This window comes from Vollenhovia emeryi, unplaced genomic scaffold (assembly GCF_000949405.1).
Source record: "Vollenhovia emeryi isolate VEMERY1.0 unplaced genomic scaffold, V.emery_V1.0 DF939125.1, whole genome shotgun sequence".
NCBI lineage: Eukaryota > Metazoa > Arthropoda > Insecta > Hymenoptera > Formicidae > Vollenhovia > Vollenhovia emeryi.
The window spans coordinates 886,032-898,075 of record NW_011967241.1 but is presented as its reverse complement, the minus strand read 5'-3'; the positions used below and the strand labels follow the sequence as shown (position 1 = coordinate 898,075).

Below are 12,044 nucleotides of genomic sequence, written 5' to 3'. Positions count from 1 at the left end.
GATCGATCGATCTCGCCGCACGTTTCAATTGGGCAGTGGGCCGGCCTGAGACAGCGATTTTTAATAATTAATAACTCGTTAACTATTGCAAAACCTGCAAAGTGGTACAGGACTTTTCGACTTGGTCTAGTCCACTCTATCCCACAATAAGCGTTGATGCGGGTATTACATAACACCCTGTATAATATATGTTATATATAATATAATATAATAGATATATAATATATTAATTTGGATTATTGCGGATTGCAACCTCACACATATCTACAGTTTTGATTCAAACGTTTCTTCCATCTTCGCAGTTTTCATTCAAATGCTTCTTTCCTTTTTCAACTACGTAATTATTTATTAATAAACTTTGCTCTTTATTGTACACATTTCTATTCTCTAGCGCAAGAGTTTTTAGATTAAATACTATTTGTAGATATTTGGTACTATTGGCGGCTGTGCTGCATCATCCTGCATTCCTGGACATACCGCAAAGCGTAAAGACGTTTGACAGAACGGATACTTATTCTTCTTCTTTTCCCTCGACATGCCCAGCGTCTTAATCCGTAAAAGGGAACACGCTGTGTGTAAGGGTTCGCCAGGTCTTATTAAGTATTTAGAGAGGCCTCTGCAGACCCGTTCACTCGAATTACATTGCTTCGTTTCCCTTCGACGAAAGGAAAAACGTCGTAGTACCTGCGAAAGACCATCGCCTTAGAAAAGTTATTAGGCAAAAATACATGGACTACGTCATTCTGTCGTTAAATCGAGCGACGTGGCCAGATGTAACCATTGCGAGAGAAACTTAGTATACGCACATGTTCAAGCAAACAATGCACGATCGCCGTGCACGTAGCGCGTGGTGGTGTAATCGGGGGGAAAAAAAAAGGTTCCTACAGTGAAGCGTTGAATCTGCAACATTCGAGAGACGATATAGTTGCAACAGCAGCTGAAAGCTGTGCAATGCGATTTAAGGGGTTGCGTGCATACAATAAGGGAGAAGGGCTGATCAACAAGAGACATGCGCCACTGACTTGGAAAAGGCTTAAAAACGTTATCCTCACATTTACAAAGCGTAAACGATACGACGTCGACCCCCCGAAGAAGCGCATTCTCCCGGCGCCGCGCCGTGGATTTGTGCTTATTAATAAAGGAACGTTGCAATCTGGGCGATACTTTTTTTTTATTAGTCACACTATTTGAGCGATTCATTTCAATTGTGAATCTTAATGCATTTTACAAACGGCGTACACAGTAGTGTGGTAAATCTAATACGCTATAACGGTATCATATGTTAAAAATCATACTGCGATATTTATCACAATAAATCTTACGCCTTTATGTGAGTGTTTCACTTAAGGGATATTAAATATCATATTTGCGACCAAAATGTAACGTCGCTACTGTTATATTATTTACGATTGGTATCATACTGGGGTAAATAATGAACGAACGCAGCAATATAATGAAATTTTAACATCTCTTGTTAATTAATGGATATTTTGATTATATTTATTACATTATACGAAATAGTACGAGACGCAATTAAATCATTCAATGCTGTGTGTCACTACGCGTTTGATAGTCTCATCGATAAATAAACTTTTCAACTTTAATTAAAATAAAGTAATTAATATCACAAATTCAGTATTTATTACTGCAATTGTGTAAATATTTCTCTCTGCACTGCCATAAATTTGATGATTATAATTGCATTTAATAATAACGGTTTACCGATTCAGTCAATTTTCTGTCAACGTAAAGTCCCGGTATATAATTAACTCCACATTTTTTTTATATATAAAATGTCACGAGTAAACGAATTCCGATTCTGTTTCTAAAATGTTATGGTAAAATATTTCGAGGGACAGTAACGGAGTCAGGTCAGCGGGAAATATCGTTGCCGCATTGTTAGATTTCGTCTCCCAAGTCATTTCAAAGTTCGCAGTAACAGGTAATTGTACTCTTAGCCGACAGTATTCTTATGCTTCAAGAATTTCTATATAATACCTACGCTATTTCTAAGAGCTCACTATTCAAAGCGGTGCCCCGAATCTTCCTGGGAGCTGAAATACTTGGATACTAAACATATTTCTCAGGTAACAATATTGCAGGGATTCGGCGAATTTTTTTACTGATGTTGCCAACGTACGTGCTGCAAAAACAGCAGTTTCTTTCTTCTTAATACAACGATTAAATAAGTGAAGAATACAGAGATGCGCGAGTTGCGTAAGAGCGCTAAGGTGATAACTCAGATAGCACAAAGGCGAACGTAAGTTCATAGAGGATTCGTTTGAAAGAATACCCGCCGAATTAGAAAGCTGAATATCTGAAGAGTTCTTGAAGAATCAGCCGCATTCGCCTTGGAGTATTCATCAGAAGTTTATTATGGTGTAATTTGCCCAATCATTCTTATTGTTCTTGTTATTCCTAAAGAATTGCAATTCAGAAAGGCAGAGAACTTGAAGAACATTCACTGTGCTATCTGAAAAGAACAGGGGTGTGTATCAAAATAAGGACGTGCCTCGAGTGTAATGGCCAGCATCCATCGACGTGTAACAAATATAGTTGCCAAGTTTGGTGGAAGTAAAACTTGTATTAAAACTATATCCTGCATCTATTTCATTGTAAAGTGAATTCGTATCCTTGAATTGGTGGCCTCGGGTCCTGAAGGGTTGACGGAAGGTCAAGCAGGACGCCGCCGACATCAGTCTGCACACGCCGAGAAGGAAGTCTGCCGATAGCTGGAACAAAAAGGCCGTCAAAACGGACGTTGGCAAAACATCTGCGAAGAGAAGGACGATCGCGGACTCGCGCCCGTATAGCGATACCTGTCCCTCCGACCGGCGTACACACATAAAGAGGACTAGACCAAAGCGTGATACTATTCGAACAATAATGCAGCTAGAGACGAGTAGGAAAGGAACGGATAGTAACCCGTAATTTCTTCGTCCACCAGATGGCTCCTGCGTGACCAATGAACATTATGGCAAAGTTGGCTTGAAATTCAAATTCAAATGCACGATCGTGTACACTGGTAAGGTATAGCTCGCGGCTTCTTTCTCTCTCCCTTTCTCCTTCTCGTCTAAACCATTTTGATTATACTCATTACCCGGGCCCAGCCTCGTCCTTTCCCTCTCGTCCCGTCTCTCTCGCTCCCTTTCTCCCCATCTTCGTTTCCCCTCGCTCTAGTTTCGGCTCCTCTCCCCAAAAACCTTGTTTCAAAGTGGCCGAGGATAGTAGACCTTAGTCTTCTGTTATTCCCGGAAATCGTGGCTCCCGGATCGCCTTCGATAGACCGTACATGTGCGTGTAACTCATTACGATATACGACGGTAGATGCTGAGCGTGCTGTGTGATATCCGTTGGATTATTTCTGCGCATCTTCATGCTGACAGCACGGCTTTTTTTCTGATCTCAGCTCGCCGGAAGGTGTCGACTTACGATACGGCATTACGTAATAAATACGGATAGGGCGATCTTGTAAATATTAGGCAAAAAAATGTACATTCAAAAAGTCTCATCTTCGCTGGTGAAGTTCGTGTGTCACACGTAATTAAGGAACCGTAATGTACGCTCGGTAAAGCCCCAAGTCATTTTTTTATTCAGAATTAAAATAATACCTTTTCGATATCACGAAGGCAAGTGACAAGTGTTCATCGGGAGAACAAAAAGCTGAGTAAATCTCATTGTAACATAATTCCTGGTTGAAATTACGATACTCCATTTTGCCCACAAGGTCGCGCGTATGTATTATTCGAATAGGTGTGAATTATGTCTTGCATAAAGAAGTTGTATGCCTGTCACGCGGCATAATGAAAAAATTCTATGATACATTGTCATATAAATTTCATGATGAATGCCGGCATTTCATTATACTTTCATACCGAATACGTTATTTAAATTTAACTTTATGACCCAATTACAAAAATTTGTTAGAAAGTATTACGCATATTCCCTATTGACACGTGAAAATTATTTGATACGCGGTTGTTTTTTTTTTCTCCACGCAAAACCAATAATATGCACGAGAAATACATCGAAGAAAAGATTTGTACCAGTCTAACAAGCAGTGTTTGCTGTTATCTAAATAAAATTATATAGATGATTATCTAGATAAAATTTTAGCGTTATCTTATTTTTATGTAGATAATAAAAATAAGTATTATCTATATCTGCATCTTAGATGAAAGAAAGTGTTATTTTTACTAAATTATCTAAGATAATGTACAGATAATTTGGTTTAGGGCCACATAAGGTTAGCCACATAAAAATACTTAACAGTTACACTATTTAAATATGGATGGCGTTGTAGACCATGCATTTATGTGTGTGTCATATAACTTAACCTGAATATATTCTATATCCCCCTTTATAATTTAAATTTTTCTATAATTTTTTTATAACTTTTCTACTGTGTTTACATGAAGTCTTAAAAATATTATCTGCAAATTATCTAGATAAATCATCATATGATTTTATCTTTATCTTATCTAAGATAAATTTATATATTTTTATCTTATCTTTATCTAGCTAATTTTAAAATCATCTATGCACAACACTAACAAGTGAAACTTTTGCGAATTGGAGAAAGTACAAATATACATATATGTAAAAGTGACTTCGTTCTAAAGAAAGGTGTCAACATATCGGCGGACAATTAGTCGTTCACACATTTCGATTAAGTATTGACAACTTAATCGCGTTGTGTGTGAAAACTTATTTAAAGCGCAATTAACGGATCTCTTATTTGTCGTAATACTTTAATTGCAGAATAATCTTGAAGCTGATTACGGTTTTATGTACATTTTTATTATGTGAAATGTAATCTTTTAAACAGTTACAGAACGTAATGATATAAAATATAATGATGCACAAATATGATGTATTTTCATTAGCGAATAAATTTTAATTAATTAGTTCGTAACAACGAAAGGTTACGTATAATTGGATGTTCACGTAATAAAGAACGAAGCGTCATTTTCGAGATGTTTCGCATTTTAAAGTAATTACGAAAGCCTGCAGTACATTTCATAAAAATGAATCAATTCTTATCTGTAAAAAAGTGTATATAAATCTTCCTCAAATACACGAAATTATATGTATATGATAATAGCAATAATTCTGCAGACAAAAATTATAATAATAATAAATTAAATAGTACCATACGTTTTGTATTTTGCAATTTACGTTATGTTTTATCACAATTGTTATCGTACGTCTTATCTAATGTTGCAATAACTGTGCGCTTAAGCAAGTGCAAACTTTTAGAATTTCGCAAATACGTTTTACGGACGGTAGAATGCATTTATTCCATAGAAACGTCGACAGATGCTAAATGCAAATGCAATTGTATGGCGAGGGAAAGCGCTAACAGAAATCTATTACAACGTGATCGATCGAGCGTCGGCGTTCTAAAGCACAAAGCAGCCGAGATTAATTAGAAATTGTATGCGCGACGACGTGAAAATATCGGAAATTTTATCCAATCTGCCCGCATCCAAATATAATAGCGATAATAATAACGATGGTATAATGGAACGGAAGATTTAGTGGCACGAGATGCCGGGGTATCGAGGGCAATAGTGCACAAATCGAGACGCAACGCGGCGAGTGAAATTTCTGCGCGAATGCTGCGTGTCTAATTACAGTGTATTATTTTATGGCGGTCCACGAGAGAAATCTCTCCGTCGTGGCAAATGTCTAAATATAGACGGTAGTTAAACGCGGAAGTCAGCGCCGCGAAGTGTCCGCCGGTAGACGCATTGATCGATGGGCTGCAACCGTGGGAATGTACTTTTCGTGTAAGCGATCGCGGTACGCGTAAATGATAATGAGGCGCGATAATAAAGAGTCTATCGTCGATTTTATACACTTTCCATGTGACGCATTTTGCGGCCATTAAAGACGGAAATTAGCGGTCAGGTGTTTAATCGACCTTGGATATTTGCACCATATATAGGCCGACGGTATTATTTTTATTTTTCAATAATGTCACGGGGAGAATACATTATTATATTATTTGCAGAGGGAACCATGTTTTTTTCGCTATTATCGGGAATATACGCGCGCGCGCGCGCGCGCGCAGAGGCAGGTTATTAATAGCATATTGCTGAAAGAAGAGTCTGAGTTTCTTAATATAAAACGTACAGATGTTTTCTTAAGATGGAAGTTTACCGGAATATCACGATAAATGTCAACGGATCTTGTCTCATACGAAAATAACAAAACATGCGAGAAAATATTCTCGCAATATTCGCACGACAAAAAATGTCATGCCACGTGTAATCGGTTAAAAAACGATCTCGCCAAACTCGCAGAGTGTTTCTCTGTACATAAATTATATTATAACTTAATGTATTTAATGGCGTGCATAAACCGTAATTAATTACAAGTGCAAGAGTACAACTTTAAAGTTTATTGCTGGTATGAAAATATTAATACAATGATGTGAATTTTTGCTTACACATTTAATCCAGTAAAAATTTCATACAACATCTTTTACACTTCTTACGTCACGATGGATACAGTTAGTAACGTTTGTATTCGACGAAGCACATTTGTGCGTAAGAACTGATGCATTAATTAATTGTGCCATCGGACTCAATTAAATTATCGCCGGCGTCGCGTGGCCCAATAAATATCCCAAGTCTATGTCGGAATGCACTTTCCAGTTGCACATACATAATATTCCTTACGCGCGGGATCGTTTCAGCGAGGGGATGCAGGGGATACCCGCTGGACAACATTGTAGCGACTTGCGACATGCGCAGCAATTATCCGTTCGCCGTCTCATTTGCGATTGTAATTAAGGACGGCGCGGGCGCGAGCGCATTGGACCGTTGCGCCGATCGCGACTGATTGTGGACGCGGGCCATGGCGATTTCGCAGCGGCGCTAATGCGACTAAACGCCTCTCTCGCATCGGGCTCGTCGCATCGCTCGGTTTAATCACTTCTGCCTTTTCTCATCTCGCGCGACAAATCACCGTTGTTCGCCATTTTTCTCGGTTACGACCGCAATGCCGGGCTGCCGTAAAACTGCCGCGTACACGTGGTGCCGGGCAGAGTTCGCGCGACTTAATTTTGCATCTTATTACGAGCAGGCTTTTGCAATAACAATGCAACGAATGGAATAATGTCAAAAGCAATGCCGTTATGCAAATTCCAGGAAGGAAAGTGAGACAAAATATATAACATTTAGTGATATTATATTGGTATTTGTACTTTGGAATTCTCTCGGAGTTGGGAATTCTCCGTAGCGGCATTAATGCGTTCCGCATGAAACTTGCCAAGTTCTAATCCCCCTCTAAGCGTACAACTTATCAGCCGCAATATGTACGTAGCTTCGTTTAATCGAGTTGCACGAATGCACGGAAAAACGCCCGGGGCATCTGGGCCGAGTCTTATCGGTAGATGTAATTATGGGTCAATTAAATTAAGTACACGTGTCCGAGCGTGGAGAAACGACTTTCGTCGTTGCTGACATATCGGCACCGAGCGCAATTTTGCGTTATCGCCGACGTAGGTATCCGCGCGTTGCCGCCTGCAAATGTTACCGTTGGTATTCGCCGGGTGAAACTTGTTTCACTTTCTTACTAAGCACCGTAAAACGCATATTTATACTTTATAATTAACCAGCCCGGTAATTTATTAATAGATTACAAATAACCCTTCCCTCCCATCTCCATCGCGCCAACAGAATTCCGCTTTAACTCCGCGTTTTTATCTTGCATCCCGCACAATTGTCGCGCACAGCAATTGCACACGTGTCCAAAACTTCCGTGAAATATTTGGAGATGATATGCGTTTTCTAATTTCAAATTGTTATTTTACAAAATATCAAGGGGCGCGATGGCAGCCCTGTGAAAATCATTCAGTCGTACAATATCCGTCTCTCCCCTCTCAGCGCTTATGTTGAACTTTCAGAGGGATTATTTTTGAATTTTTAACGACACTTCGTTACACTGTAAATATAACTTTCATAAAACTATTCCGTTTAAATGAACGTGGAATATTCCGAGAGAAGAAATTTCGTACAAATGATGCGTCATACATTACTGCCTCGTTTCGATACACTGCTCCCTTTTCATGGTCACGTTTTGCTTTTGTACAGCAACTGTCACAACTGAAATTTTACTTTGCGGCTTGCATGATCCCGTTTTCCACGAAAGAGTGTGCGAGCTGATCGCGATAATCCATGGACAGGGGTTGTGCATCACGTAGATACATTTGTGCTCGTTGCGTGACTCCTCAACTCTCCCCCCCCCCCCCATTCTCTCTCCTCTCTCTCTCTCTCTTTTTTCCTGCCAATCATCCCTTAGATTCATCATTGTATCGCGTTTATTTGTATGACGTAAAATACAACGTGCATGTGCACGCGCGCATCTGGCGGCGACACCGGAAAAAAGGAGAGCGTAAACACACACGTACATTACATCACGCACCCGTCGTCAACGGTTAATTACGAGCTAACGCCTCGAAGGGACATTAGCATTGATTAATTATAACATTAACAATATTCCTAATATTAACAAATGATTGCGCTAAGCAACGTGTGACATCACGCCGGTACATAAATGAATCGGCTTGAAGAAGCGCCCTTAGAAAAGCAATCCGACGGTTCCAGAGGGACGCCTCGCCGGTAACCACATGTTGCAACTGTTCAGAAAGGGAGGTTAAGGGAAAACGCGGTGGGAGAGAGCGATCCGTTATTATTGCTCGGCTTTGACGCGATACTCATGCCGAGCTCTTCCTCCGTGCCCTGCTTTTCCGCGCCCTACTTCTGCGCCGCAGCCACTTGCTCCCTTTTCACTGTCTATTATTTTGTACCTTGACGTTATTAACGCAGCGCCCTTCGAATTAAGTCAATGCTGCGCGAGTCGCGTACGCGCGACTCGCTCCGGCGGAAAATCGCACGGTTTCGATCGTATCCGCAATCACGGTGATGGGAGACGGACGTGTGCGTGATTCGTGAAACGACGAGGCTCCTGAAGGTCTTAACTTTGCAGGGTAATCTGCAACAGTGTTTTAACAATGGAAAAAATTCGGAGTGCCTATGGATGGACACTCTGTTCAGTTTAATTGGACGATGGATTCAGTGGATTTGAAAAGAGAGAAAATTAAGAGCCAAAGAGAAAGAGAGAGAGAGAGAGAAGTAAAAGGGAACCGGAATATTTTCTCATCGTTCAATAAATGGAAAGTTGTAGAGAAAGATGATCGAGAAAAAGCACGTTCATGTACATATAAAGGCAAAGGTGAAGTGACTTATACATTTGTTCAACTGGTGAAAAAGAAGCAAGAGATTCTCGGAATTCTCAATAGAATTTGCAGAGAACATCGGATGTCTGTATCTGGTATATTTGTGTAATTTTTATTTGTTTTTATTGTTTATTCTATAGAGGGCGCGCGCGCGCGCGAGAGAGAGAGAGAGAGAGAGAGAGAGAGAGAGAGAGAGAACAGACAGCACGACGACGGGATCGGCGGTGAGGCTTGTATCTTCGAAGAATCTACGCGCATTTTCACTTAGCCAGGCTACACGATCCGACCGGAGCGTTGATGCACCCCACGTGGTTAGATCATTAGTACAGACTATTCGAAAGTCTGCAAGTACCTGCCCCTGTCCTTCAATCTTGTTGCTTTTATCTTCAGTTTCTTTCATTTTTATTTTCCTCTCTTCTATGACGATGGGTACCCGCCGCAGATCTTGTTTCACCGCATGAATTTCGGTCTCGAACAATTATCGTTCGTGCAAATTAGACAAATCTTTATTTTTACAATTAAAATCTACTTGTTAATAATAATTACAACCTTCTTTTTAGGCAACAATGAGTTGCAAATCAAATTAAGACTTAAAATATTTCGTTAATCCTGAACATTATGTTAGTGTTAGGCCTCAATAAAGTATAAAAATGACAAAATCTACCAGAGAAATAACGGCGAAGGAAATAAAAAAAATATTGATAAATCGGGAACAAAACTCGTGGCTGAGAGCTAATGTGTTATTAATTAACTCGCATTTCGTGCTCGAAGAAATAATAATTACTGACGTGAAAAATATTATTTAATATTGATATAAACAAAAAGCAATATAACGTTTTACAAACGATCTGAAAATGTTAGTACGACGACTAATAAATGTTTTTCCGTATTAAGAGTTTGATGGCCTTTCAGGGAAAATTAAACGGAAGAGTCACGCTGCATGAGAGTCGCAACGATCTGCAGTTAGTGAATCTGTGCGTACCTACAAGATCGGCGATCGTTGTAAGTAGATTAATCGTGATGCTGCTCGACGCAACTTGACGCTTCAAAATAATAAAAGTCTAAATATCTATCACGTGCAACTGCACAGCACTGCGTTGGTCGATATACGAATTTGCTTCTGTCTTATTCGCACTTCTGTAAATTGTCACACACCTTTCTAATAATAAGAGAGAGAACAACTGAATCACTCTGGCACGATTTTTGCAGTCGTAGATTATTTGCTTCACCTATTCATTATATCGATTTTACACTTTGGTAAATGAAAAGATGCATATCATCATACGCAGTCAACAATTGACTGTTTTAATTCGCTTTTAGTGCACTTAATGGCGAAATTCTTTGTCGATGGAATGCATCTCGAAGCTGAGAACGATGCGTACTAAACAAAAAGTACACAAACGATCGGTCTACCGCGATGGCATCGCCTTAATTCGCCGGGAAGGAAAGAATCGCCGCAAACGTGAGTCGCGACAATGGCGTTAACGAACCTCTAAAGTGTCCAAAAAAAGAAAGTGTTACAGATATTGAAAGTTTATTGCAGCACTGATATTTCATATCAATTAGAATATAGATTGCATTAATAATGTAGATAATATTATATTTAGTTCAAATTTAAATGCATCTAAAGATTTACTGTTCTGCTTTGGTAAAAATGAACAGATAGTTTTATAAAATATATATTTGTATTTTGTATATTATATAGAACATATACTGTAAAATTATACATATTTTATACAAACATTTATTATATAATTTACGTAATATAATAATAAATTTCTACATAATTTACAGTTTAAGTGTAATATAAAATACACAATTTTTCGAGTTAATAACCAATTCTAATACATTTCGTGACTTTTATAAATTTTATATATATATATATAATTTTGTAATTAATTTTTTTTAGAAAAATATCGACATAATTGTGTGTGTAAGTTCCTCTTGTTTATTAAATAATTATTATAATTTTACCCGTTTGACGAAAATTAAACAGATTCAGCGGCAAACGAGGAAATTTAGTTCAAATGTAATTTAAAAGTTTACAATTTTTTATGTCGCATATACCTGCGCATCCTATATTTTCGACAGTACCTCGAGGTACTGCGCGTTGTATTTGGAGAAGCATTAGCTACGTGAAGGGCGAGCATCCGACAGCTGCAGCTCACCATTGCGTTGTTTGGTGGCGCGACGCGGCCGCGCTTACATTAATGCAATGACGGGTCTGCCAAGGCATGGCAGAAGAGGGAGGTTCTTGAAGTAAGAAAAAGGATGGGGAAAGGAAAGGATCTCTTTGTCCTCTTCGAAATCCTTACAGCAATACTGACCTGCTTCACTGGCGTAGACCGTCATATCTTAAATCGAATGGCATAAATTCTTTCAAAAAATTTTGCTCTTGGCTGCAACAATAACGTAATTATTTATTCAAAGTTATTTTACAACTCTTACGACATACAAGTAGAAATAATAATTGAACGGGTGAATAATTACGTAAAAGAATATCGTATCGGATATTGCGGAACGGATAATAGTTCCATTCTGAAAATTTATTGGCTGGCATAAATTTGCAAATAATCATATTTACCAAAAGAAGAGAAATATCGGATTTAAGTGAAATAAAAAAAAGTATATAAAAGCATTTGTGAAGAGCACTGTTAATTTAGACAAAATCACCAGGATTGAGAATCGAGACATAATACTCTTTCATTTATGATAAGCGAACTTTTGTTATATACAACTGGAATATTTCTTTACTAGTAACCGACTATTAGCATACATTGTTTTGAAAGTCTGACAG

At 38.7% G+C, this 12,044-nt stretch overlaps 1 protein-coding gene across 2 annotated transcripts in view; it reads left to right on the top strand.

Annotated features, from left to right (window-relative positions):
- Window positions 1-10,945, top strand: part of LOC105569203 (zinc finger CCCH domain-containing protein 13-like) — a 33,951-nt gene extending 23,006 nt beyond the window's left edge. Inside the window, exons 2-3 of one of the 2 annotated variants that reach the window (XM_012025443.1) lie at window positions 10,160-10,249; window positions 10,568-10,945. In XM_012025443.1, the coding sequence (XP_011880833.1) occupies window positions 10,160-10,249; window positions 10,568-10,576 (99 nt within the window). In that variant the 3' untranslated portion in view covers window positions 10,577-10,945. Of the gene's footprint in view, window positions 1-10,159 lie in introns of both variants that reach the window. The other variant, XM_012025442.1, reaches the window with a different exon arrangement.
- Window positions 10,946-12,044: the final 1,099 nt, after the last annotated feature.